Here is a 25,679-nt window from a genome sequence, read left to right on the forward strand (position 1 = left end):
GGGCAGTTATCTCGAACACTTCCAATGATGTCAATTGCTGTGTGGAGTGCCTCTTATGTTAAGTGCTGTGTTTCTGACTAACCAGGTCCACTAGATACAAAGTTTAAAAACCCAACAGCTTAAATTACATCCTCTTGACTCTGCTGCAACTGCGCCGCTATAAGGTCTCTCATGTAGCCACTCTATGCCAACATGAGAGAGCTCTCCCACCGACATAATTAAACCACCCCCAACGAGCGGTGGTAGCTATATTGATAAAAGAGTATCTCTGCCAACATGGCGCTGTCCACACAAGCGCTTATGCTGGCAAAATTTATGTCGCTCAGAGGAGTGTTTTTTTCACACTGCTGAGTGACAAAAGTTTTGCTGACATCAGTGCTACTATAGACAAGGTCTAAAAAGTATGGGAATCCTCTATTTAAATTCTCTGAGAGGCGAGAACAAGGAAACAAAGGCATACTTTGAAGAACAAGTAAACAAAGACCGCATAGATGAGGTAATATCTTTTATTGGACCAACTTCTGTTAGTGAGAGAGACGAGCTTTTCAGCTCACAGGAAACTCTTCTTCAGGCATAGGAAAGGTACTCTGAGCATCACAACTAAATGCAAAGTGGGACAGATTGTTTAGCATAAGTAGTCAACACATTGTGACAGTCTGTACCCTATATTTCACCTCTTTTACAAGACTATGACACATTTTGTACCAAGTATGCCTTGTGAGGTATCATTTGAAAACTCATAATTCACTGATCATTATTGTCCTGGCAAAGTATATGTGGCAACATTATAAGTAAAGTTTTAAGATTTTATTCTGTGATATTACTAAACCATATTTCAAATCTGGGGAAGCAGTCCAAACTGGTTCATCAAAGACAAAAGGCAAACTGACACCTCAGTCAGACATCAACAAAATCAAACAGACTATCACTTGGGTAAGTGGCCATTTTTTGGCAGGAAAAAGGGTGTGAGTGTGAAATTTACATCTTGGCAATGGAACAGCTGGAGGTTCCCGTGTAAACAGACTGGCAGTGACCTGAACCCCAGATTGAGATGATCCTCAAAGAGGAGGAAAATATATAAAAATGAGGATCAGAGACCCCAAATCACCCCTCTCTCCATATCTTTACTCACGGCATCAGTTTGAAAGACAAAGTATCATTGAACTGGGGGAGAGGTCCTGGCTGACGGGATCCAGCCAGACTGCTAAATGCATATGGTGAGAGAAACCTTTTTACCTTAAATTCACTTAGCTTGTTAAGGTAGGTATTAGTTCGTGTTTTACTTTTTATTTCTTTGTAACCAATTCCGACTTTTATGCCTCATTACTTCTAATCACTGAAAATCTATCTTTCTGTAGTTAATAAACTTGATTGATTGCTTTATAGACAGTGTGTCTGGATTGAAGTGTTTGGGAAATCCCATTTGAGATAACAAGGTTTGTGCATATCATTTTCATTAATGAAATGATGGACTTTATATGATCGTGTATTGTCCAGGAGAGTATGGACAGTACAAGACACATGTTTCTGGGGAAAAGTCTGAGATTGGGAGTTTGCTGGTGTTGCTCTGCAATATAATTCAGGAGTGGTGGACTAAGAGCACTCTTATAACACAGCTGAGAGTAATTTACATGCTGGAGGTTGTGGATGAGCAGGCCAGGAGTGGCTGCTCTCACAGCAAAGCCGTGTAAAAAGGCACCCCAGGTTGGAGGATTGAGGAGACGCAGCTGTTGAACAGTTCAAATTGCACCCTGGGGAATGTCACGCATGCATTTCAAGGGACCATTCAAGGTGAAATGGCACATTAATACTCCTCCAGTCAAAACTTGTTTTTCTCACTAACAGAAGTTGGTCCAATAAAAGATACTACCTCACCCACCATGTCTTTGAAATATCCTGGGACTGACTTAGCTACAACAACACTGCATACAAGTAAACAAAGACTCCATCCTGAGGAAAATGGGGGAGGAAGAGAACGCCTTTTTTAAAGAAAGTGTCCATGATTTTTACATTACCTGTGCATAACATCATACTTAATATCCCATATAAACTGTAAAACGTTCATGTTCCAATCTGCAACATGATTCCTGAAGGCTGTCAAAAGCATGTCTCGGTTCTTGCTAGTGTCAATGGAACTAAGCTATGTTCATGAATCAAACTAGATCTTATACTTTGCAGGGATATAGCAAAATTCAATAATGGGGTTAAAACACTAATAGGTCCCAACTATTATGGCACTGTGTTTTAATCTGTGTTGGGTCATTAACCTGTTTTTAGTGGTGTCCCCCAACATAAGAGTCTCCACAGTTCAGAGAGACTAAACTAGAGCTGGAAGTTAACACCTCTATTAAAATACTTGAGCTACAGAATGAAGGGCAGAAATTCATATAATTGCTGCTGCTGCTGTTTTGCTGGAGGCTTTTTTTTTTTTTTTTTTTTTTAAACTTCAAGGTTAAGTTAATAGTAAACTTACATTTTAAAAGTCATCCTTGCATCAAGAAAGTATAAACGTAATAATGCAGCTTAAAAACCCCCCAAAAATACCTGCTGAAAGGCTTTGTAACTGCATAAGATTTGTTTGCTCCTGCAGTTTTTGTTTTGTTTTGTTTTTTCTCTCATGTGTGACCGTGAGCTGAAAGCTATGGAGTAGTTTTGTAATAGTGTATTTATATTACTTAAGTACCCAGGAGCCCCAGTTATGGATTAGGAGCCAGTAGTGCTAGGTGCTATACAGAGACTAAACAAAAAGATAGTCCCTGCCCCAAAGAGTTTACAATGGAAGTACTTTATGACAAAGTTTACATAAGGCACAGAACAGGCTAATATTCATAACCTTATTGGTTGCATACTTGAAATGAAACAATGGAAGGGTAGAGAGATTTTTTAGTACATATAGATTTCAGCATGTGTCCAGCATCAGAAAAGTTGAATATTTTGGCACCTATTTTTAATTTAGCTTTTATCCATTTAATAGTTTTTCTTCAAATCTTTTCCATCAAAGGAAAAAAAACTGAAGGCCCAGTCCTGAAATTGTGTAGCACCTTCAATTCCCTTTGAGAATGAGAGGATCAGTTCTCTTATATGCACACACACATCAATCTATCTAATCTGCAAGAAAAAAATCCCAGTGTAATTCTCACGTTCAGAAATAAGATCCAGATGTGAAGGACAGTGGATCTCTTGTATTCACTTTAAAAACATTTTTAATTAAATAAATTACTTAGCATGTGGCTTTTTAATTCCCAGAGGGTCTTATAAGTCTACCCCACACAATGAGAATCTTTCTCCTTGCCACTAAGATAATCTTGTGTATTTATTAATTCTCCTTTTTTTAAGTCACTTAACAGGAGTATCATTGGCTGCTTGCTAGAAAACTGAACTGTCTGAATTTCTGTTCCTTTATCTACTGAGAAAGTGACTCTCTTCCCTTTGAAGTTATGTTGACTGAAATAAACACTAGTATGCCATCTATTCCTTTTTAGCTTTTGTGGCTATGTTGTTTCTCAATCATTCTTGCCCCTAGACTTCCATAAAAACAATGATTTTTTAAATCACATTCCAAGGGAATAATAAAAGTATAATCAGTGCTACTTCTGTGCAGTTGTAATGGGACACAAAAGGAGAAATCAGCTGGAGATCTTTCCTGGTACTTTTCATCTGAGAGTGTGTCTTACACTAATGTTGGGGAATGCTCTTTGGCTGTTGGATCCAGACACCAGAAGTTCTGGCACGAGAGTCACATTTTCTCAAGTAGTATTGGTGAGTAGGGGATGGTCAATATGGCCAGGATATCCACAGTGGCATGGGCCAGTCCTGCCAATTACCCCAAACTGAGATCATATCACTTGTTTGATACAGAGGAGCTCCAGGAGTGTTCATTCGATGAGTCCTTAAGTCTTGGTTCCACCTGCTGCAAATGGTCCAAAGAACTAAATAATATGTGTATTTAATTTAGCCTTTCTTTTCTTTAGAAGTGGCATAGTTGGTTCCATAAGTTGTCCGGATCCTTAGGGTCTCTATCTGGTACTAGTTCAATGGAGACCATAATAGTTTTGGAGCCAGATTTGAGACTTGGCTACTGGAACCTCAGTTGACTTGGAACTGGCGCTTGGTGCCAGGACCAAAGTCTTCATAACTGACAATTTCTTGGATCTACAAGTGACAGGAGCCAATTCAGGTCTCCTATCCTTCCTTTTGAATGTGTTAAAATGATTGGATCCCAGACGCTTGACTGACAAGGCCTCTTATAACAGAAGGGCCTAAAGTCTGTTCTGTTTCTCCTTCTGGGCTCAAGGCATACATGTCCTGCAGATAGCACAGCATGCCAGAGAATGATTCTCATTTAGGCCTTTCAGGCATTGAACATGCAGCTCAGATGCCGAGAACACAGCTGGGCACAACATGCACCTCTTAAACCCATGCTGCTTCGTGATAGGATGCACCGTGTCGGTACTGGTGAGTATTCCTACTTAAAGCTAAAATACTAATCTGAACTACCCTAAAAACTAACAATAAAACTTCTTAATGATGACTAGTCTAGTCTAAAAGGCTAGCTAAAAGACACACTAGCTGTGGAGCTGAGCGATCCGGAGAGGTTCACATCCTTTCTCTGCTGTGTTTGGAAGGAACTGAGGGGACAACAGGCACCAAGCCCCCATCTATAGCTTTGCCCTCAGAATGTGTTTGAATGCTGGGCCTAGGGGTAGGAAGGGTTGTGTGAGCGCTCTAATAGACACTGCTACCAGAAGTCTCCACGGTCTCTGCTGCACCGGTCAGTGCATCTCAAGAGTAGGAATGTGCAGAGGAGACTCAAAGAAGAAATCTTAGTTCCTGACAGACTTAGAATGCTCTTTGATGGATTAAAATCAGTAAATATTTAAATGGATATAGTTAACATGACCTCAAGAGACCAGCATCCAGGCCTAAGTATCTGTCTCTTGGTAAACTAAGTTTCCCAATGTTTGAAAGCTAAACTTACTGGCTGTCATACAGAGCACATTAATGGACACAAGGAAACTGCCTGCATCACAGATTGGCATGCAAGATTAAAGAGCAGACAAAGAGTGTTTTTGGCAACAGACCGTAGAGGACAGTCTAATATTTTGTATTAGTATCTCTACGGAGAAATGATAATAAACTAAACTGAGCAGAAACAGTGTATTTATAATAAATTTAATGAAAAATTGCTAGACTATTGAAAACTCTGTTTCAAGCTAAACTTGATCTTTTGCATGATGTATTATAATAGTAAATCTTAAATGCCACCAGAGACACCCACACAGATTTACACTGTACTGCGGTGCCCAGGTCCATCACTAAGTGCAGTAGTAACAGATTGGCTGGTGCTGCCTGCTGCTGCTGCATCTGTCAAGGGAAGGAGAAAGCAGAGCATGCTGCAGCAATTCCACTGAGGCAGCATGACATGAGCCTGGAAGTGCAAAGGAGCCCGTGATTATCCTGAGATTCTGAACTACGGGGAGAAGAGGAATGGTGCAATACAGTGTTACTGCTCTGACAGTGATGTGTTGCTATGATGCCCATTATGGGAAAAAGCAGGGGGGAGGAGGGCGTGTCTGTATCTGCATAGACCTAGAGAAACTAATTGCAGCAGTAAAGGAGGGACAGGTATTCCACAATGGAATAGTTTTTAGACTATTGTATTTTAGACTTGCATTTTGTTACTCCTGATTTACTACAGGTGCAATTGAGAGGAGACTAAGGCACATAATCACCACGTTCAATGGGGTGACAATCTTTTTCTCACTGGGTGCCACCGGTGGATTCTGGCAAGTCCCACTCCGTCACATTGCCAAACAGACAAACCATTCAAAAGATACTGCTTTTGTCCTCTCCTGTTAACCGTCCTAAACACCTCACAAATGTTCAAAGGAAAACGAATGAGATTCGGCAAGGATGGAGGGAGCAGTTTAGGTGGATTCAAGGTTTATGGCAAGTCAGAGGAAGAATGCTACATAAGGCTAAAACAACTACTCTAAGTGACAGAGCCTTCTGAACTAAAATTAGATGCAGATTAGTTGTACCCCACTCTTAAATTAGTTGTATGCCACTCTTAAATTTGTAACATTAGCTGGCTAATCCTCACCACCATACATACAACACAAATACAGTTAATGTTTGTGTTACCTATTTTAGATAGCTCACACACACACTGGATATAAAAATGTGTGAAATATTTACATGTATGATTATTTAGAGGATGCATGTAAGTACCGTAACAAAACCTCACAGCTTAATGAATACTCCTATAGTTCTGCTATTTGTCTAAGTTCTAAATAAAGTTTATTTCATGATGAATTATTTAAATTAGTTTTGTTATTATCTGCACACCCCACCAATGTTAAAATATACCAAAACAAAAGCCGTCTCAGTTGCTATGGAAGCATGTATCAGCTTTTGAAATCCGCATTAACAGAGGACTTAATACAGTGGAATTGGGAAATGGTTCTTCAAATAAGCATCTGCATCTTCCATTTTTTAAACTCTTCAAGGCAGATTAAAAATTCCTTAGTTAAGGACAATTCCTCTATGGTTTAAATTATCCTTGGCTTAGTTGATGACCATGCACACTTATATGAAGTAATTTACAGTGGCTTTAAGTATTTGGATTGCACTACATTGTAAAGTAACAAGTACACTTTTTTTGTAGCGCCCATACAAAGTGAGCATGAACTGGTATCCACCTCTCTTCCATCTTCCATTCTGCTTTTGGTAGAAGTAGCCAATTCATACGTTTTCTGCAGTAATCATTGTCTACAGCAGGACTCCTTAGATGACTGAAATAGGGTCACAAGGGCAATCACTAAGTTGCATCCCACTATTGAGAAAATAAAACACTTGTAAAATCCCACTGTTGTTTTATGGCTCTTCAGCAAGAGCATAGGCAGTGGAGGAAAGGAGGAGCTTGCTCCTTCTTGCTGATTCTGTGACTGTCCTCCTACTTTGCCACTTCCCTACCCTTACCCAGATTTATTGCGGCTTCTGCCTCTTTCCTACCTCTTACTACACGAGCACAGGGCTCTGCTCAGGTGTAGGGAAGTGGTGCTTCAAGAGGCTGGGGATGGTTGAAGTAGTATTGCATTTGCTAGTGAATCTGGGTGGGTGGAAGATGGGAGAAGCCCCATGAAGCACCTGTCCCACCCCAGTGTGCCAAACAACTTGCAACTTCTTGCCATGATTCTAATGTCTCAATCCTTTGTGGCCACTATAGACTCTGGAGAATTGTATACTTTGCTGCAAGGAACTTTGGGTGGTTTTGGGATCCTGGGAAGGAGAAATGGGTGAGGACCACGGGTCTGCACAATGCTGTCAAAACAGTTCAACCAGTGATGTGAAGCAATGCTTGAAGGGCAGGAATTGGGGTAACAAATATGGCTCTTTCTCTACAGAATCAGCCTCGGGTGCGGATTCTAAATTAGGTAAGCCAGCGATTCCCATTGCAGTATTCCAAAGTTCCTCACTTTGTTTTCTGGACTGAGACTGGGTTTCTTACCCTTCTCTGCTTTAGGGTAAATAGATTCTCCGTCCACCACCACCATCCCATTTGGGTCTGTCCTCATATTTTCATTCACCCCTTCCTCTCACAGCCTGTGCTGCTCCCATCCTGTTGTCAATGTGCAGGAAGCAACATTGCATTAACTGTCTCTGAGAGAGAGAGAGAGAGAGAGAGACACACACACACACAGAGAGAGAGAGAGGTCACAGACTACACGAGCAACAGAAAGTTAGGGCTAGTCTATGCTTAAAACTTACAATGGCATATCTGTATCAATACAGCTGTGCCGCTGTAAGAATGCTTGTATAGCTGCATTATGTCAACAGGAGAGAATTATCCTGCCAACATAATATAACCACCTAAACGAATGGCAGTAGCTATGTCAGTGGGAGAACATCTGTCGACATAATGCAGCTACACAAGTGCTTCTGCTGACAACTCCAGTTGTTTGGGTATGTTTCTTTCCCCTTCTCCTCCCCCCTCCCAAGACTCCTGAGCAACAAAAATTTTGCTGGAATAAGTACTAGTGTAGACAAGGCCTAAGACCATGAATGCTTGTCAGTGCTCCTGTAGCTCCCTGGGACAAGACAGGGTAGCAGAGGTGCCCACTTCCAACCTCTTCCTTCTGTCAGCAAAACTCCTAATGATTTCATCAGGAGTTTGTATCTGGGATCAGAACATAACACATTCTCAGTCTCATGTAATTTACTTCCTGCTGGGAGAGTGAGCACACTGCTATTTCTGATGCTATTACCAGTGTGTGTGAAAACTGTATGCCCCACCCATCTTCCCTTCATCACCCAAACACATAATCCAGATTCAGTTTATATCCTTGTCCCATGAATGCAAGTGTGAACATCTCTCCTTTCGTAGACCTGGTCTACATTAGAAAATTAGGTCAGCATAACTACGTCGCTTGGATGTGAAAAATCCACACCCTGAGCAGCATAATTAAGCCAAACCAAGAACCTGTGTAGCCGATGCTAGGTTGACAGAAGAATTCTTGGAGAGGTGGATTACCTACGCCAACTGGAGAATTCCTCCCATTGGTGTAGGCAGTGTAGCTGTGCTGTAGCATTTTAAGTGTAGGCAAGCCGATAAACTAATATATGTCGCATTGCTTACAGGTTCTTTCTTGTTACGTCTATCTTCACTGTTTCATTGCCTCTTAGGGCTGGTCTTCATCAAAGAGTTTAATTGTGTTTTTAAAATACAATTTTGAAAATCAAATAAGCTGATCCTGACTAACTAACCATTGTAGACCAGGGCTAAATCTTGTTCAGCACTGTCAATTAACAGGGATTAAACCTTGCTGGGACCATGCTTTAATCACTGTTAAATGACAGAGTGCTTAACTTGATTTCCTCAGGACCAGTCACTTGTAGTCTGCACCTGTGTTAGCTAGCTTGGTTCGAAAACTATAAAATTTTGTACTGTAGAACAGCAACTCTCTGTATTTATCTGTTTTTGCTGCTATTTTTATCTGGCTTCTTTTGCCTTGCCAGGTGGTTTCTGCCTCTTCCTTTTCAGTAACTTATTATTGAGTGGCAACAGCTTCTCCATAGTTACAGTGGAACCATGCTATCGCTCCAAGCTAGACTTTTGGAAAAAGTCCAGCCTTTCCAGTGTATTATGTTGGTTTGTCTTTGTTTTTGTTTTTTTTTTAAATTCCCTGAACTTTTTCCCCTTATGAAATTGCTACATATTAACCAGTATAACTAACTTATGTTATATTGTGAAACAGAAGTCCGCTGCACTTTGGACCTTTGGCCAAGTCTCTAAAATATTGTTTACTAGTTGATGTAGATGGTTTATAGGAGGAGAACAATCAAATCAACCATTCATCAAATAATCAAGTGTATGATTTAATTATTTGCTCTAAACTAATTAAACTCTCTTCTCCTAGTCCAGTTTCAGCCTCTCCCTTTTCTCTGGGATAATTTACGTTTTCACAGTTCAATGGGCTTCAGAATAAGGAAATAAATGAGTACATCCTGTTCCTAAAGCAAAAATAGGGAGAGCCTATAAACCATACATAACAGAAAGCAAGGGAAAAGGCAATGTTGAAACTATATGTTTGTCCTTTCAGAATATTTTTCTGGCAAACAAATGTAAAGTTAGGAAAACATTTTTCCAGACATTTGGTGGTATTTATTCATCCTTTCCCCAATACACACACCTGTCATTTATTCCTGTGGCATTCTTTTCACAATGAAATTGTCAACAGCTGCCATGTAGCTTACTAAGCAGGCAAGTGGAGATTTTCCAAGTAGTTAAGGTGATTTTTGCCACACATCTTCAGTTAATGTGAACTTTAATAGAATATGCATGGCTAAATCCCATATCCTGCTTTGAATATTCCACCTTCAGACTATGTGAAAATCCCAGTATCAATTTAAAATATACTGTACTAGTGACTTTTTCAGACCTGTTTAAATGTAAAAAATAAATTTGTGATGTTAACAAAAACACAAAATTTGTGATGTTAACAATATTAACATTCTTGATCGGCCAGATGCCTGCTCTTGCCAAGAGCGTAGACATTGGCTAAGAACTAAGAAACTCATAGCTGGAGACCAGACCAGTTCATGTGTATGTTTGTTTGGCTCAAAATAAGTATTCGTCTTATAAGAACGTATTTAGTGTTTAGACGCTATGAGATTCTAGGAAGCTGCTGAATGCATTAATCTCACTTGTAATGTCGGTATTCTATTCTATAAGAAAATATGCAAGTTTTGCTACATAACTTTGAAAATGTTTGCACTGAACTTCATGGGAATCATCCTCCCACCCATCCAGAAGGCTTGTCAAAATCAGATGGGCCATTAAGGAACATCCCAATACAAAGGATAATTAATGGCCCTTTTGCACCTTGGAAATGCTATGTGTAAGGAAGATTGTCCTGTGAACTTGGAAGCTGAATGAAGGAAATAAAACAAGTCACAGGAAATTTTTTCCATCTCTCTTCATTGTTTGAACTCTGACGGGCCAGATACTCAAGTGAGGGTAACCCTTGGGTCTGCCCTGAAAGACACTTTCAATTGACAGATCACCACAACTCTGTCACTTTTAGGATTTAGATGGCAACTCAGTATGTATACATTTGCTTGCTTTAACCTGTAAATAACTGTCGTTCCTTTTTCCTAGTTAATAAACCTTTAGATAGTTTATTATAGGATTGGCTACGGGTGTAGTCTTTGATGTAAGATCTAGGGTACCAGTTGATCTGAAATAAGTGACTGGTCTCTTGGGACTGGAAGCAACCTAAATGTGGTGTGATTTTTGGTGTAAGTGGCCATTTATCACTAAATCTGTTTTGCCTAGGTGGCAAGATAGACTAGATAATCTAAGGGGACAACTGTCTGTGACTCCAGGGTAAGACTGGTCTAGTGATCCAGGAGTTCACATTTACTGCTGGCAGGGTGAGATCTAATTATAGAACACACCACCAGTTTGGGGTGTCTACTCTGTTTTTGACAATCATCAGCCCCTGTGGGTGATGGGGAACCCAAAGTCCCTAACCGCCGTGGGCAGCGAGGGACCCCACAGCCCCAAGCTGCTGCAGATAGCCAGCCCCACAGCTCCCAGCTGCTGCAGGCGGCAGGGATCCACAAATTCTTAGCCATGGCCTTCAGCTGTGGTGGGTGTCCCTTCAGTCTCCAGCCACAGGCGGGGGTGGATCCCAGAACCCTGAGCCACCAGGGGGAGCTCGGAGCCCCAGAGCTGGGGGGACCAGGCTGGTGGCGATTGCTGGATTCTCCCCTCTGCCCCCCACAGTGGGAATAAGGCTTTTGCCCCCCCTCACACTTAAGTAATGCCCTCAGGCCATCCCGCCTCCATTATTTTTAGTAAAAGTCACGGAGAGGTCATGGACTTCCGTGAATTTTTGTGTATTGCCCATGACCTGATTGTGACTTTTACTAAAAAATAACTGTGACAAAATCTTAGCCTTAGTTATGCCATCCTCAATTGAACAAACTCCTATTGATGAAACGAGAATGTTGGCTCCACCTGAAGAATAAATAACACAAATATAATTTAGCTCCCTAGTCTATGCAGTCCATATACATAAATATGAAATCCCATGGAAAATTGAGTGTTGGGGTACGTATTAAAATTTTCAGACGTTAGGGGTACTTGCTACTTAAAAGGTTGAGAAACACTGTTCTAGCCAGTTGGAGAGGATAGAGTACATTGTATGGACACTGCTGCATGAGAGCTCAGCATTGGCAAGGGGTCGAGAAGTACTCCTAAGCTGCATATTGACTTAATGTGATTGTGTCTCCAGCTGGTGGAGTCTATACCATGGATATAAGCTTTTCAGAGTGTTTCCTTCTGGCAGTCTGTATCAGCTCTTGTCTTGCTAGGATTTAATATCAGTCTACTCCTGCTCATCCATCTGCAGATTGCAGACAGGCACAGGGTTATTTGAATAGCACCTGCGTTATCGTGTGTGATCAAAGTTACCTTATTTGCATATTGGTGTTATTTGAATCCATGAAGTCCAATCATTCCTTTTAGTAGCTGCATGTAAATGTTGAATAAGTTTGCATGGAGAATCAAGCCCTGTGGGACTGTGCAAAATTGAGCTCTGATGGCTGAGAAAATATTTTCCAATTACTACTTTCTAAGTGCATCCTTCCTGGAAAGAGTCTAATCATTTAAGTGCATTTCATAGGATCCCTGCCCTGTGGTCTGTGGAGTACAGCTGTGTGGGGAGGTTCTTTAATAGAATAAAATAAACTGATTAACTGATACTATAGTTGGTTTAGTATCCAGGTTGTTTATTGGCCTGTTGAAGATGTTGCATCTAAACTTCACATATGAAAGCCACTGTTGCCAAAAACACATGATTCTATCCACAAGAATCAGTTTAAAAAGATACTGTTGCACAAGAATCTGTTTATGGCACTTAGAGAAATAATTTTTGTCTATTTTTTTCATGCTAAATACTTTTCAGTTAATATGTTCATAGATCTTTCCTTTTTGAAACTGGTCAGTATTTACCCACATTTTAGAAAAACATGTGTACTTATTGAATATATGTGAGGGTATTATGTTTTGCAACATTTTGACTTCCATACAGAGTGTTTTTTCCCCCAGAGATTTCAGTTCTATGGTTAGTTACTACTGTAATTTATATGCTGGAACTGTACATCTTAATGATCAAGGATGAAAAGTAATGAAAAGATCTGACTAGTCAGCAATAACCTGATTGTGCTGCTAATTGTGTTAAACAGTTGACTCTCACAATCAACATTTTTCTTTGACTGTTTCTTTGTGTTTTTGAAACCTGATAGCCACTGTAGTATCATAAAGAGCTTCTTGTTTAAAAACAAGTATAAATAATGCCGTTTTTATAGCCAAGGCAATATTTTGAAATCATCTTGTTTTTCACAACATTGCTATCTATTATCAATATCATTTTGAAGATGTTTATCAGATAAATACTCTCTTTTTATATAGACTTGGATTATCACTTGCTTTTATCTTCAACTGCTCCTACTTAATCCTCTTGTCAAAGCCCAAAGTACCTGTGGGAATCCAGTGACAGATGATGTGAATGACATTACAAAACTGGTAAGTGACTTTTTTTAAAAAACAAACAAACAAACTCTTCTTACTATATTAAGCAGTGGAGGGTAGTAAGGACACTTAAGTTTTAAGGTGATATTAAAGTAAATATTTTTATACATTTTGGATCACTGGGACTAGAATGGTGAACCAGATTGGTGACCAAAAGTGTTCAGTACTGAAGCGTGTTTGGCCTACCTGAAATGAATTGGTGGTATTGGCCCAGTTTCTACAATATTCCTGTCCACGTCATAAAAAACACTTTTACATTAGGTGCTTTTGGTAGAAGGCTAAAAGGATAGTTCAATAAGGATTGAATTAGACCTCTTCACCCTTAAATTTGGTCCAGGTCACAAATGAAGCATAATAGGGAAGAGTGGTCATGCAGGATAACTTATACTATTCTTCTGTACCAGTCTGTGTTATATAGGACTTCATTCTTCAGGTTTGTCAGATTAATTGAATTTAATTCTAATAAATAGGTATCAAACATAACATGTGATTTCTTAACTGTTAATCAACATGAGTGCAATGTTCAGCTAAGTATAGATATAAGGCCTTATCTTGATTGGAAGCATCTGGTGCAGCTCCATCGGTGTAATTCATTGACTGGAACTATGCTGATTTCCAGCAGGTGAGGATCTGTTCCATAGCTCTTAAGTGTGCAGCAGTAAAAGGCTGTAAATATCTCTTAATAAGCCCCGTCATCTAAAACTTCCCTTCAGCCCAAATTGTTGCTCTGTTATGGTGAAACGGTTGCAAGAGCATAATTAACATTGCATTAAAGACTTCAGTTTATAGACTTCAGTGTGGTGTTGCTTGGATTTAGTACCAGCACATCTCAGATGTCTTTGTCCTGTTTTCTTTGGGCAGTTCTCATGTCCACCAGGCACACTGTGTATTCCCCTAACTCCTCAATTTTTTTTTTTTCTGTGGTCCTTCGCAAACACTTAGTGCTTAACCACAGTCCCCTTCAGCCTAATTCCAAATTATTTAAATGTTTATTCAGGATAATAGTTTATCTGTTTGAAGAACATTCTGCTTCTTTTCCTCAACTATTGTAAGAGTGACTTTAAATAACAGACCCGATTATGAAGGTTAGCTAAATAAAGGACAGACTATTTTGAAAGAAGGTCACCACCCATTTTTATGAATTGTCATATATTTTCAGATGGAATAAATCTGTTAGCTCTTCTAATTTAACAGTATAGGGCTTAAAACTGAATAAAGAGTAAACATAGCAATAAATTTGCATTCAGTATGTTATTGCTTCTTTTAAAAGCATGCTTAGAAAGCTTTACTCCTATATGAATTTTTTTTTATCTACTTCTTTTACAAGGGCTAACACCTAAGGTCTAGACCCTGCAGGTGTATCCACGCGGGCAGATGTCTGTGCCCATGTAGTGAGTGGAATTTAGGCCTGGGAGTAGAACAGAGACTAGAAGGGGGAAAATGTTTGCTTACTTGTGTATTGTCTCCCCGTATGGTCAGTTTGTGTGGGTATTACACACAAAAGCCATTACAATAAAACCACAAAAAATGGGCAGCAGAACTTGGAGACAGGTGTCATACCTTAAACTACGTTAACTCTCGTAATCTAGTCAGTTTAATTTTTTAAAAGTTGATGGGTTACATTTAATGTATGCCCCTCAGGGCTCTGTCCTTAGTTCCCTAATCATCTCCCCCTAAGTTCTGTCTCTAGGTGCTCTTATCCACAGTCATGGCTTCAACTTAGTTTGTCTTTGTGCTGATAGCTCGTGAGTAAGGATACAGTTCTGCCATGGAATTCACTGATTCCATGACTTTCCAGGACTTCTCTGACTTTCTGGGGCAGTGCTGGAGCAGCTGTCAGCCCCGGGGCTATCAGAGCCAATGGTGGCTACCCAGCCCACCCACCAGCTGATGGGCAGAGCCCTGCCCAACAGCTGATCGGCAGTGGCTGCCCAGCACCCACTCGCCCAACAGCTGACCGGCGTCCAGTCCCCTCCCCCCCAACTGATGGGGGGCCTGCTCTGGCACCTGGAACAACTGACTACTGTCCAGCCGTAGGGGCCCCAACAGCTGACCAGCGGCCCATCAGCTGTTCGGCAGCCAGCCCCCCAGGCTGCCAAAGCAGGGGACTGAAGCATCTGCAAGCCCTATCAGCGCTCTGTTTGTCATCCCCCTCCCTGGCATATTTTTAGTAAAAGTCAGAGATAGGTTGGGCTTCAGTGAATTTTTGTTTATTGACCATGACCTGTCCCTGACTTTTACTAAAAATACCCATGACAGAATCTTACCTTTACTCATCAGTACAGAGGTAGATTTGTAAGTCATCTCACATCATCCAGTCTAGTATCTTGGCCTATCTTTCTCTCCTGTCATCATGAATGTCCAGACATCAAGTTAAACTCAGTATAGCCAAAACTGAGTTCTTGATTTCTTCCCCTGCCCCAAAAACTCCTCCACTCTTCCCTTTATTCTCACTCACGCTGGAGAACATGGTCAGTCATTCAGGCCCATAACCTGGCTGTCATCTTTGACTGCCCTCTCACTGGATCCTTATATTCAGGCCATAAGTCTTGCCACTTTTCTAAAATAACACCTCTAAAATCTCGGTGGGGGTGTTTTCCCTCTCTGTTCATACTGCCCAAGCTCTCATCCAAGCCCTCATGTCATATCTTGACTACTGCAGCCTCTTCTTTCCTGGCCTTAACTACTGCAATCTCTCTGTTCAAGTCTATTCAGAATGTTGCTGCTAAAATAATGCTTTGCTTGTTGTCCTGACCACATCAACCCTCTCCTTGAGTCTCTGACCTGACTCCCCTTCATCTCCACATCAAATATACATTTATTGGCTTTGCCTTTTAGTCCCCTTCATAACTTAACCCCACCCAACTAGTTGATCTAATAACCTATCGCGATGTCAATCCCTGCCTTTGTTCTGCTGATGTTCTCAGCCTTTGCCACCCACCAGTCATCTTAGCTTCTTCCTTAATCATCTCAATGGTTTCTTTCATGCTGCCCCTTACGCATAGGAAAAATGCACTGTTAAAATCTAAACAAGCTCTCTTCTAATCTCACCCTAAGACTTATCTCTGCCATGATGATGACTACAAATGATCATCATAGCTAGGCAGATGATGAACTATGACTAGTCCTCTTCTCCTTTTTTTCCCCTACTCCCTAGCTCTACTTCAATTAGATGGAATACAAATGTTACTAATTAAGCTGTGCCATTTCTTCACCAGACTGATCTGCTTGTATGTTGCTTCCCTATCCCCTACTGTTCATCAACTTCTATTGTTAGATTTTAAGTCCTCCTGAGCAGGAGTTGACTCTTCTATGTTTGTAAAGAGACCAGCACAATGGGGACCCAGTCCTGAATGAGTCTTTGGGCATTACCATTACATAAATATTTAGTAGTAATAATACTTTGGAAGACAATGGAGTTGCTCAGGGGTAAATGGAGTCAAAATTCATGTACAAAATGCCTTGAGCTTGACTGTGGCTATATAAAACATTATTCTAGTCTATTAAACCATATTTTATTCTATTAACATAAAAAATAGCATGCAGTTTGGAAATCAGCACATCAGTATATATACTATACACCAGCACTGTACAATTAAAGTAATGAACGAGGAACTTCCTGTAATCCTGTGGGACATTGGACTAATCAAGTTATGTTGAGCAACAGACTGAGGACCAAATTTTGCTGTAATAAAGTGATGCACCTATTGGCTTCAGTAATGTTAGTCTGGATTAACACAAGCATATCAGAGCAGAATTAAGTTCTTTTTTGTTCAGTCTATAAATAATTGCATGGGGAACATTTACCAGAATTTAGGATTTGAAAGAACAGTTCCTGTAATACTTTATTTACTCCTGGGGAAATTCTATGCTCATGCAGAACTCATGTCCTCCGCAGATTTCTTTCTTTCCCCTCAGAAAAGTGCCTTCTGACGGGGAAGCAAAGGGAAGCTGCAAAAGTGGTCATGTGCCCATCCCCAGCAGCCTGGAGCACATTGTTTTGGGCTCCTGGGGCAGCCAGTAGAGAGGTAAATCACTGCGGGGCTGAGGACATGCTGGCTGATGAAGCAAAGAGCAGCCAGAGCTGAGTCAGACCCATCCCCAGAAATCTCTCAAGGCTTCAGGAAGCTCTGCACCCCACCCATTTCTTGACCCATCACTCCTCATCCACGAAGAGAAGGGTCATTTGTATGGGGAGCTACTCCCCCATCCATCCAACTTCCATCCATCCAGACTCCCCCACTGAGCTCCCCACACCTGAACCCCCATCTCGCCAAGCCGAACCCCCTGCATCTGGATTACCTTTCCACCCAGATCCCCCCCCCACACCTGGACCAACCACTAAGCCACTCACACCCAGATTGTACCACACAGTCCTCTCACCACACACCTGGATTCCCCCACACTTGGATCCTGCTGGGCTGAGCCTGCCTGCCCCACACCTGGATCGGGGCCCAGAACTGGATGTGTGTGCAAGACTCTGTCCCCCTCGCTTGCTATTTTGGTGCACCTGGCATGGAGGGTGAGGGCCCCAAGGTGTTTCTGGGACAGGCACAGTCCTTGTGCTGTTTCAGGGTCGGGTGTAGCCTCATCACCGAGTCCGTGTCCTGGTGGGATGGGGCTGCAGAGTGCTCTCCCACTGCCATGCAGCCAGTGACCTGTGTGCCGCACTGCCATACTGGAGCTTCCACATTTATTTATTGACAAATAAAATATGCAGAATTTTGCAGAATTCTCAAATATTGTGCACAGATTTTTAATTTTTTGGTGCAGAATTCCCTCAGGAATGGATACTGAAGTCAGTGGGCATATACAGCCCTTGACTTCAGTGTCAGCACTCAGCAGGCTTAGGCCAAAACAGATTTAGAAATTATAAAGAGCATCAAAAATATATCTAAACCAAAAGAAAAACTATCTATTTAGAAGTCTCTATAATCTAGTATTGCAACATGAAGAAATGCTCTATAAAAGGCTCCTAAAAATAACAGACTTTAAATGTGCAAAGGTGCTTTCTTTTTCGGGAAATCTTACCAACAGAACTTTAAGTTTTTTATTTAAATAAAGCTCTCTGAGATTTGAGTGACAATTTTTATGTGATATTCGAAGTTTAATCAGTGGGAGGAGAAGTGGGTATTAGAATCAGTTCAGTCAGCCCTTTTTAAAGGGCATTTGGAAGCCATCATTTCATGGCTATATAAGTAATATTTTCGAAAGCATTCTTTCTACACTGCCAATCACCTGGGTATTTTTTTTTTTTTTTTTTTTTTGTATTAAGACATTTTAAAGGAAATGTACTCTGCTCATGGAGAAAATATTTCATGTTACAAAACATAATTGCAGCACCTGTCAATAGTGGTTGTCAGTGTCACTATGTTACTATGGTAAAAAAAAAAAAAAAAAGGGGGGGGGGGGGAGTCACACAGTAGCAAGTCTGCAGAGAGTTATCACACTGACTTTTTTATAATTGTAACAGGTGATTTAGCACAAGTATTGAGAACCTGCTGAGTGTACATTTTATGAGGGTCAAATGCCATCTCTAGGTCTAAATAGATTTTTCATCACCGTCACAAATAGAATGTATCTATGCAAATAAGACTCCTTTTGTTAGGAATATAAATCTTAAATTTTTTTGTCTTATGTATTCTACCTAGCTAAAAAGATTTTGTGCCATTGGAGGCACAAGTAATATTTGGCATTTAGAAGACTGATCATTTAAACAAGTGGCTTCAAACACCACACCTATGGACTCTATTTTTTCTGTTTGATGTATTTATGAGGCCTGCATGGAGTTTTCAGACTCTGCAGCATTTAAGCTTTCATATTTAAAAAAAATGTTTCTAAGTCTTCCTGAGTGACAATAGTGTAACTAATGAAGTATTGTCTTTCTGAGTCTGCAGACAGCCAAAACTCTGGCTCTGAAAAATATGAACTTCCTCATCTACCATTAATCTAATTGGGATGTTATCTTAAGCCTAATAATGAGGTCTTAAAATATCAGCATTAACTGTTTCATTGCGGATCATTTTTGAAGATGAAATGCAGAGGTGGCAGGAATGAAGCCCTTGGGGGTGGAAAGCGAAAGCTGTTGTCGGGAAGGAAATGCTAAAGGAAGCAAGAGGAGAGATGAAAAGGCAGGCGAGAAAGAAAGAAAGAAAAAAAGGAGGATGGGAAAGGAAAAGGAAACAAAGGGCAGAAATGGTGTCCTAAACAGGAGCTTATGTTCCCATTGAATGAGACAATAAGGTACTGATCAAATGATGACTAAGTTAGTAACTACCTCCATTACCTATTTTACCTTTGATCTTTGTGAAAATCTCCCTTTGATGTATGTGGTTGTTCTTATGTGAATTCAGAATGTTAGAGCCCTAAATGTATATCTTACCCCATGGACTGAAAAACATGGAATTTGGCCATCTCAGAAAAATGAATTTGATACCCTTGACTTAAACAGGAGAACAGCCATACTGGATGAGACCATTTAGCCCAGTATCCTGTCTTCCAACAGTGGCCAATGCCAGGTGCTTCAGAGGGAATGAACAGAACAGAACAAGTGATCCCTCTCGTCGTCCATTCCCAACTTCTGGCAAACAGCAATCCCTGCCCATCCTTGCTAATAGCCTTTGATGGACCTATTGTCCATGAACTTATCTAGTTCTTTTTTTAAACCATAATATAGTCTTGGCCTTCTCCACATCCTCTGGCAAGGAGTTCCACAGGTTGACTGTGCATTGTGTGAAGAAATACTTCCTTTTGTTCGATTTAAACCTGCTGCCTATTAATTTCATTTGGTGCCCCTTAGTTTCTTTTGTTATTTATTCCTTCTCATGACACTTCCTTTATTTACTTTCTCCACACCGGTCATGATTTAATAGACTTCTATCATATCCTTCCTTAATTGTCTCTTTTCCAAGATGAAAAATCAGTCTTTTTAATCTCTCCTCAAATGGAAGCTTTTCCATGTCCCTAATAATTTTTGTTGCCCTTTTCTGTTCCTTTTCCAATTCCAATATATCTTTTTGAGATGGGGTAACCAGATCTGCATACAGTATTCAGGATGCGGGCGTACCTTGGATTTATAAAGAGGCAATACATCATTTTGTCTTATTATCTATCCCTTTCCTAATGATTCCCAACATTCTGTTCGCTTTTTTGACTGCTGACACACATTCAGAGAACTACCCACAATGACTCCAAGATCTTTCTTGAGTGGTAACTAATTTAGACCCCATTATTTTATATGTATAGTTGGGATTATGTTTTCCAATGTGCATTACTTTGCATTTATCAATATTAAATTTCATCTGCCATTTTGTTGCCCAATCACTCAGTTTTGTGACATCCCTTCATAACGCTTTACAGTCTGCTTTGGACTTAACTATCCTGAGTAATTTTATATCATCTGCAAATTTCACCACCTCCTGGTTTCCCTTTTTCCAGATCATTTATGAATATGTTGAACAGTATTGGTCCCGTTACAGGCCTCAAGGGGACACCACTATTTACCTCTTTCCATTGTGAAAACTGACTATTTTTTCATACCCTTTCTTTCCTATCTTTTAACCAGTTACTGATCCAGGAAAGGACCTTCCCTCTTATCCCATGACAACTTCTCATTCAGTAAACTAATTTTGTTAGGACTGTCATATTATAACTCCCTCATCTGATACTGTATGTTCTGTGATTACAATTTATATTCAAGCTGTTTAAACTATTTCATTTTTGCATTTTTGATGAATAGGGCTGCAGATGGAATCATTTATATTACAACATAAGGCTGTTCACATATTATCTAATTTTTCAAAGGTCAATGAGGTGTTTCTTGGAAATTCACAAAGAAGCTAAAGTTCTTGGCTTTTTACAGAGATTAACATTTTATAGGTAAGGCCGGTCACTTGTCACAGAATTTTGCCCTCCAAAAATACAGATGAGTCATGACAAAATTTGATAAAATCAAAGGGTTAAATCCTGGACCCACTGAAGTCAATGGCAAAACTCCCGTGGACTTCTGTGGGGCCAGAATTTCACCAAGGGTTCTTGACTCCTCTGTGATCTTTACAAAATTATTCATACTGCCTTCTCTCTCTCGCTTGCCTTGTCCCAGATAGACTATAGTAAAGAAGCAGAGGCAGCTCTTGAGCTCCCTGCAGAGGGCTCAGGCAGCATGAGCAGTGCATTTCTGGTACTTGCAAGGGACCCAGACAGCAAGACAGGGTGCTGTAAAAACAGAATGTGCTGGAATTGGTGACATCAGTGACCTCTGACAATCACCCCAGGTATAGAGGTTGAGCTGAATTACTTTTTGCGTCATTCTTATTCCAAGATGTTTCCAGCATGTACAAATGGGGTAATCTATAAATGCTTTGTATCATAGGCACTGGGTATATAAGGCCAGGGAAGGCTTTGCCACTCGAGCAGTGGGGATGGGCCCTCCACCGGCCAGCCTGGGGGTGGGGTGGGTCGGTGCTGGAGTGCGGCATGGGCCAGCAGTGGTCCGGGGGCTGGGAGCGCTCCGGGGCCTGGGGGCGGACCGACTGACCTGGGAGCAGGGCGGGCTGGCACTGTGGCACAGCACGGGCTGGTGGTGCTCCGGAGACTGGGGCAGACTGGCCTGCCTGGGGCTGGGTTGGGTCCGTGCTGGTGCTGGAGCACTCTGGCAGTGGGGGGGCATAGGACAGCCAGTCTGGGGCCAGGATGGGTTGGGATGGGGCAGTGCTGGGGGTTGGGGCACTCAGTCCGCCCGGTGCTGGTGCTGGGGCACTCCAGCATTGGGGCCATCCAGCCAGCCTGGCTGGTGGTCGGGCTGCCCGGGGTGGGCTCTGATGGGAGAGGGGGCAGAAGGGGCGGGGCTGGGTGCTAGCCTCCCTGAATGGGCGGTTCATGAGCCGCCCATACTTTGTATTGCAAAAGATACTCCATGTGCTTCAGGATTATCAAAGTAGTTTCCTGAATTTCCTGTGTTGTAGTATTAACATTATTTCAACAAAGTTTGTGAATTTCCCTTGTGTGTTTTTGAGCAGAGAGTCATAGAAATGTATGAGTATAATTCACAGTTTTATGGGCCAGTCATTTGCAAACAATTTATTTCTAAAATTAAAGTAATTTTAAAACCAAATATTTAATACATGTCTTATAGAAATTGTTATAAAATCACTTAAGCCTTTTATTGAGTCCCAAGATGAAAAACGTTCAAGTTCTTTCCCAAAATGAACTTGAAAATGAGACAATAAACATGATTCTTGCCTAAAGCACTACCATTAGGGAGCACAAATTTATTAATCTGAATTTAATAATGGAGCTAGATCTCACTTTATATTCCTATCGATTTTGATAAATCTAATCATGGAAATAAATTGGCATGAGAAGGCTGACCTTCTAGAAAGGAGCTTCCAGCACAGCTGAACAGCATTGTTTCAGCCAGCTTCAAGGGGTGATGCAGGAGTGCCTAAACTCTAGATTAGGGTTAAAAAGCAAATACCAAAGCTCAGCATCTTTGTATATGGAACATTGCTGTATGCTTATCACAGGCATGACTTCTGTGGAAAAAAACAATGATTTTTTCAGGCCTTTGTAAGGAGTCACACTTGTCAGTCCTGCCAACTTGCTGCTCAGCAAGACAGCAATAAATATTTACACATTTTGCTTTAAATCCAGTCCAATATAGTGGATTATGGGGGAATGACAAGTTTTAAAATGTTTAACGATTTTTGGAATGGATAATAAACTTTATCAAACAAGATAGAGCTTTATTAACATGTTCATGTGTACATTTGGTGACCTGTGATCTTTCTGCTTTTAAAATATGGCATATTTAAAACTTTTCTAAATGTAAAATCAACTTAAAATACTGTGTGCTGTGACATTTCCTTTTTAAATTAAAAATATAACTACTGTTTTATTTTTTGCATTACAAACGACCATTTTAAGTATGAGAGCGAGACTGCTGCTCTTGATAATCTATGTGGGTCACTAGAAAACGACATCTGGGTTTTCGGATATACTTGCAGTACAGGATGATAAAAATTCCTGGAAGCTGGTTCTGCAGTATCAGCACTGTGAATTGGAATCACTGAGGAGTGGTGTAGATATGTCTAAACTAGAGAAGTGTGAATTTACAGAGAAATGTAAATGAAATAAAATGACAACCACTCTGTAATTATCAGATGTGTAAAAAGTAGCCGTTTAGTTCCACTCAGGGTTTTCTCTTGCTTTGACTTCAAAATTCTCAAAATAGTTCACGATAAAGGGACTTTTCTAAAGCAATAGCTCTAATATTGGACCATTTCATTGCAGAGATGCATATAACATGCCATCCCTCTTGTACTCTCTTCTTCTGCTCTGGGTGCTAAGGGCAGGGTACTGGAATATGTATCACTTATACAGCCATTTCTGTGAAGAATTATCCCTTTCCCTATATTTTTTTAAATTTTATTTTTAAAATCACCTTTTTTAACTTGTCATTCTTGACAGAATTCAGTTTAAATATTGAAACTCCCTATGTGACCTGATAGTGTCCATCACAACTCTAGCTGGTGGTGTCTTTACTTGATTAATTTAGATAAATAGGAAACTTTGGACAGGTATTACAACCTTGCCCTGTACTCACTGTACAGCCACTGGTCAGTTCTGAGTTGACCCTATGCTGCGTTTCCAACTCAATTGGGTTTGGGCAGAGTCTAGTCTCTATGTTCTTTGGGATGTGGGGTGCTGCTGTCCAGTCACCCTATACCCCAAAATCAGTGTCTGAGGCTCCTGAATCTCCCAATAACTTTCACATGCACCCCTAGAGCTCCACCATTCTGGGTTTCTATTTTAACTGCTTTGGGGACAGCATGGCAGGAAAACAAGGAATGCAGGCTTAGCAAAGGAGTTTCTAAACCATATGACTACCTTTGAAAGCACTTGTGGTGTTTTTTAAAGATCTGTAACACTCAAATCCTGAAATGCACCCTCGCCTTGTCTGATCTCACCCCTTCTGTAAGTTTGAGGTTTGTCAGCATTTCAAGCTAGTCACTTCTGCTCTGCCCTCCCTCTCCTACAAGTCCTCCTTACATGTGGTGTTAGTTGCCTTCCCCCACCACACTCACCTGCCAGAGCAGCACCCTGCTCTTAAGTAGAATCTATCTAAGGACAGGTCTACACTACAAATTTACAGTGGCATAGCTGCACCAATGCAGCAGTGCCAATATAGTGCTTCTGGTGAAGATGCCCTAAGCCGAAGGGAGAGACAGTAGCTATATTGGCAGGAGAAACTCTCCCCCCCCAACATTGTGCTGCCTACGCCATCGCTTAGATTGGTATAACCACGTTGCTTAGGGGGGTGTGGATTTTTCACACTCCTAAGTGACAGTTATACTGAAGGAATTTTGTAGTGTAGATCAGGGCTCAGTTTCCTTGTTATGGGCTCTGCTAGGTTGCTCCAGCCCCTCCCCCAAACATGCTTGCCCTGCCTTTGGATCCTGGTGTTTTTAAAAAAAACAGTCTCATGGGGGTGAGTCAGTCCTTCAGAGGCAATCGAGGTGATGGCTCCTCACTGACAGACTGTCAGTGAAGGATCAAACATCTTTCCTAGGCAGGGCAGCTGTCTGGAATGCAATTCAATAGGTTTACCTTGGGCAAGTTCAGACAGGTGTTCAAAGTATAATGCAAAATGGAATTAATAATTTGATACAGACCTATCCTACTCTGTTACAGCAGGGAGCTTGTCTTCCAATATATCTAAAGTACCATGGCAGCCTGGGTAGAACATAGTTCCATTTACTTCAACTATGCTATGCTATTTTAGACCATATTAAACTCGAGGTGAGCGCCTAATAAATACATCTTAATAAAATCTCTTTCTTGTCAGAGTCAGCATGCATGCTCTGATTTGGCCACCCTCAAATTCCCTTTTTTTTAGTAACAAATTCTGCAATATTTTTTCTGATCCACGATCAATCTCAGAGAAAAATGTTTAATGCTAAACTGATATTTCCAGCTTTTCTTTAGGTTGTTGTTGGAGCTCTCAGTGAATCTGTAATCTTGGCCATTTTTTTTTTTTTTTTAACGGTGCATGAAAAGTGCTTGACAGGCTTTGAGGCCAGTAAAGTAGACTGCATACATAATGCATGTCACTTCTTGTAGTGTTCATTGATGTGGAACAAATTTAATCTTGAACTGACCTTTCTTAAAATAACATACTGTTGCTGACAGTATCAAATCCCTGTAGATTAAGTATGAGAAATTTTGCACCTGCAGAAGCATCTTCAGTATTTTTGCTGCTTAAAATGCTGCTAATGAAGTATTCTTGAGCATAGCAAATAAACTGGAAAGGAAACCGGAATATCTGTTAATGTGGCTATGGGAAAGGAAAGCATAAAATCACAAAAATGAGTGGGAGAGCGTTCAAATAAAATAAACCAATTTAAAAAGGAAATTAAAGTACCAACATTAGTTTTAAAAATAAAAATCAGGGGCAGATATACTGCAACAGTATTTTTCTATAGTCATTCTGCTGAGTCAGCACCTCAGAATCAAGGCGCAATGGGCAATAGATGTGGAAATACTCATGGTGAATATAGTGGCATCTTTCCAAGCTCTAGTT

General features: G+C 40.7%; 1 protein-coding gene across 1 annotated transcript in view; it reads left to right on the plus strand.

Moving 5' to 3' along the window:
* The window catches only part of KITLG (KIT ligand), a 75,251-nt gene that overhangs the window by 17,907 nt on the left and 31,665 nt on the right, over window positions 1-25,679 (plus strand). The window contains exon 2 of the mRNA XM_067559843.1: window positions 12,980-13,093. Coding sequence (XP_067415944.1) covers window positions 12,980-13,093 — 114 coding nt within the window. The remainder of the gene's footprint in view (window positions 1-12,979; window positions 13,094-25,679) is intronic.

The sequence above is a fragment of the Emydura macquarii genome, unplaced genomic scaffold (assembly GCF_026122565.2).
Source record: "Emydura macquarii macquarii isolate MOO-44397 ecotype Brisbane River unplaced genomic scaffold, CSIRO-AGI_Emac_v2 contig_2205, whole genome shotgun sequence".
NCBI lineage: Eukaryota > Metazoa > Chordata > Testudines > Chelidae > Emydura > Emydura macquarii.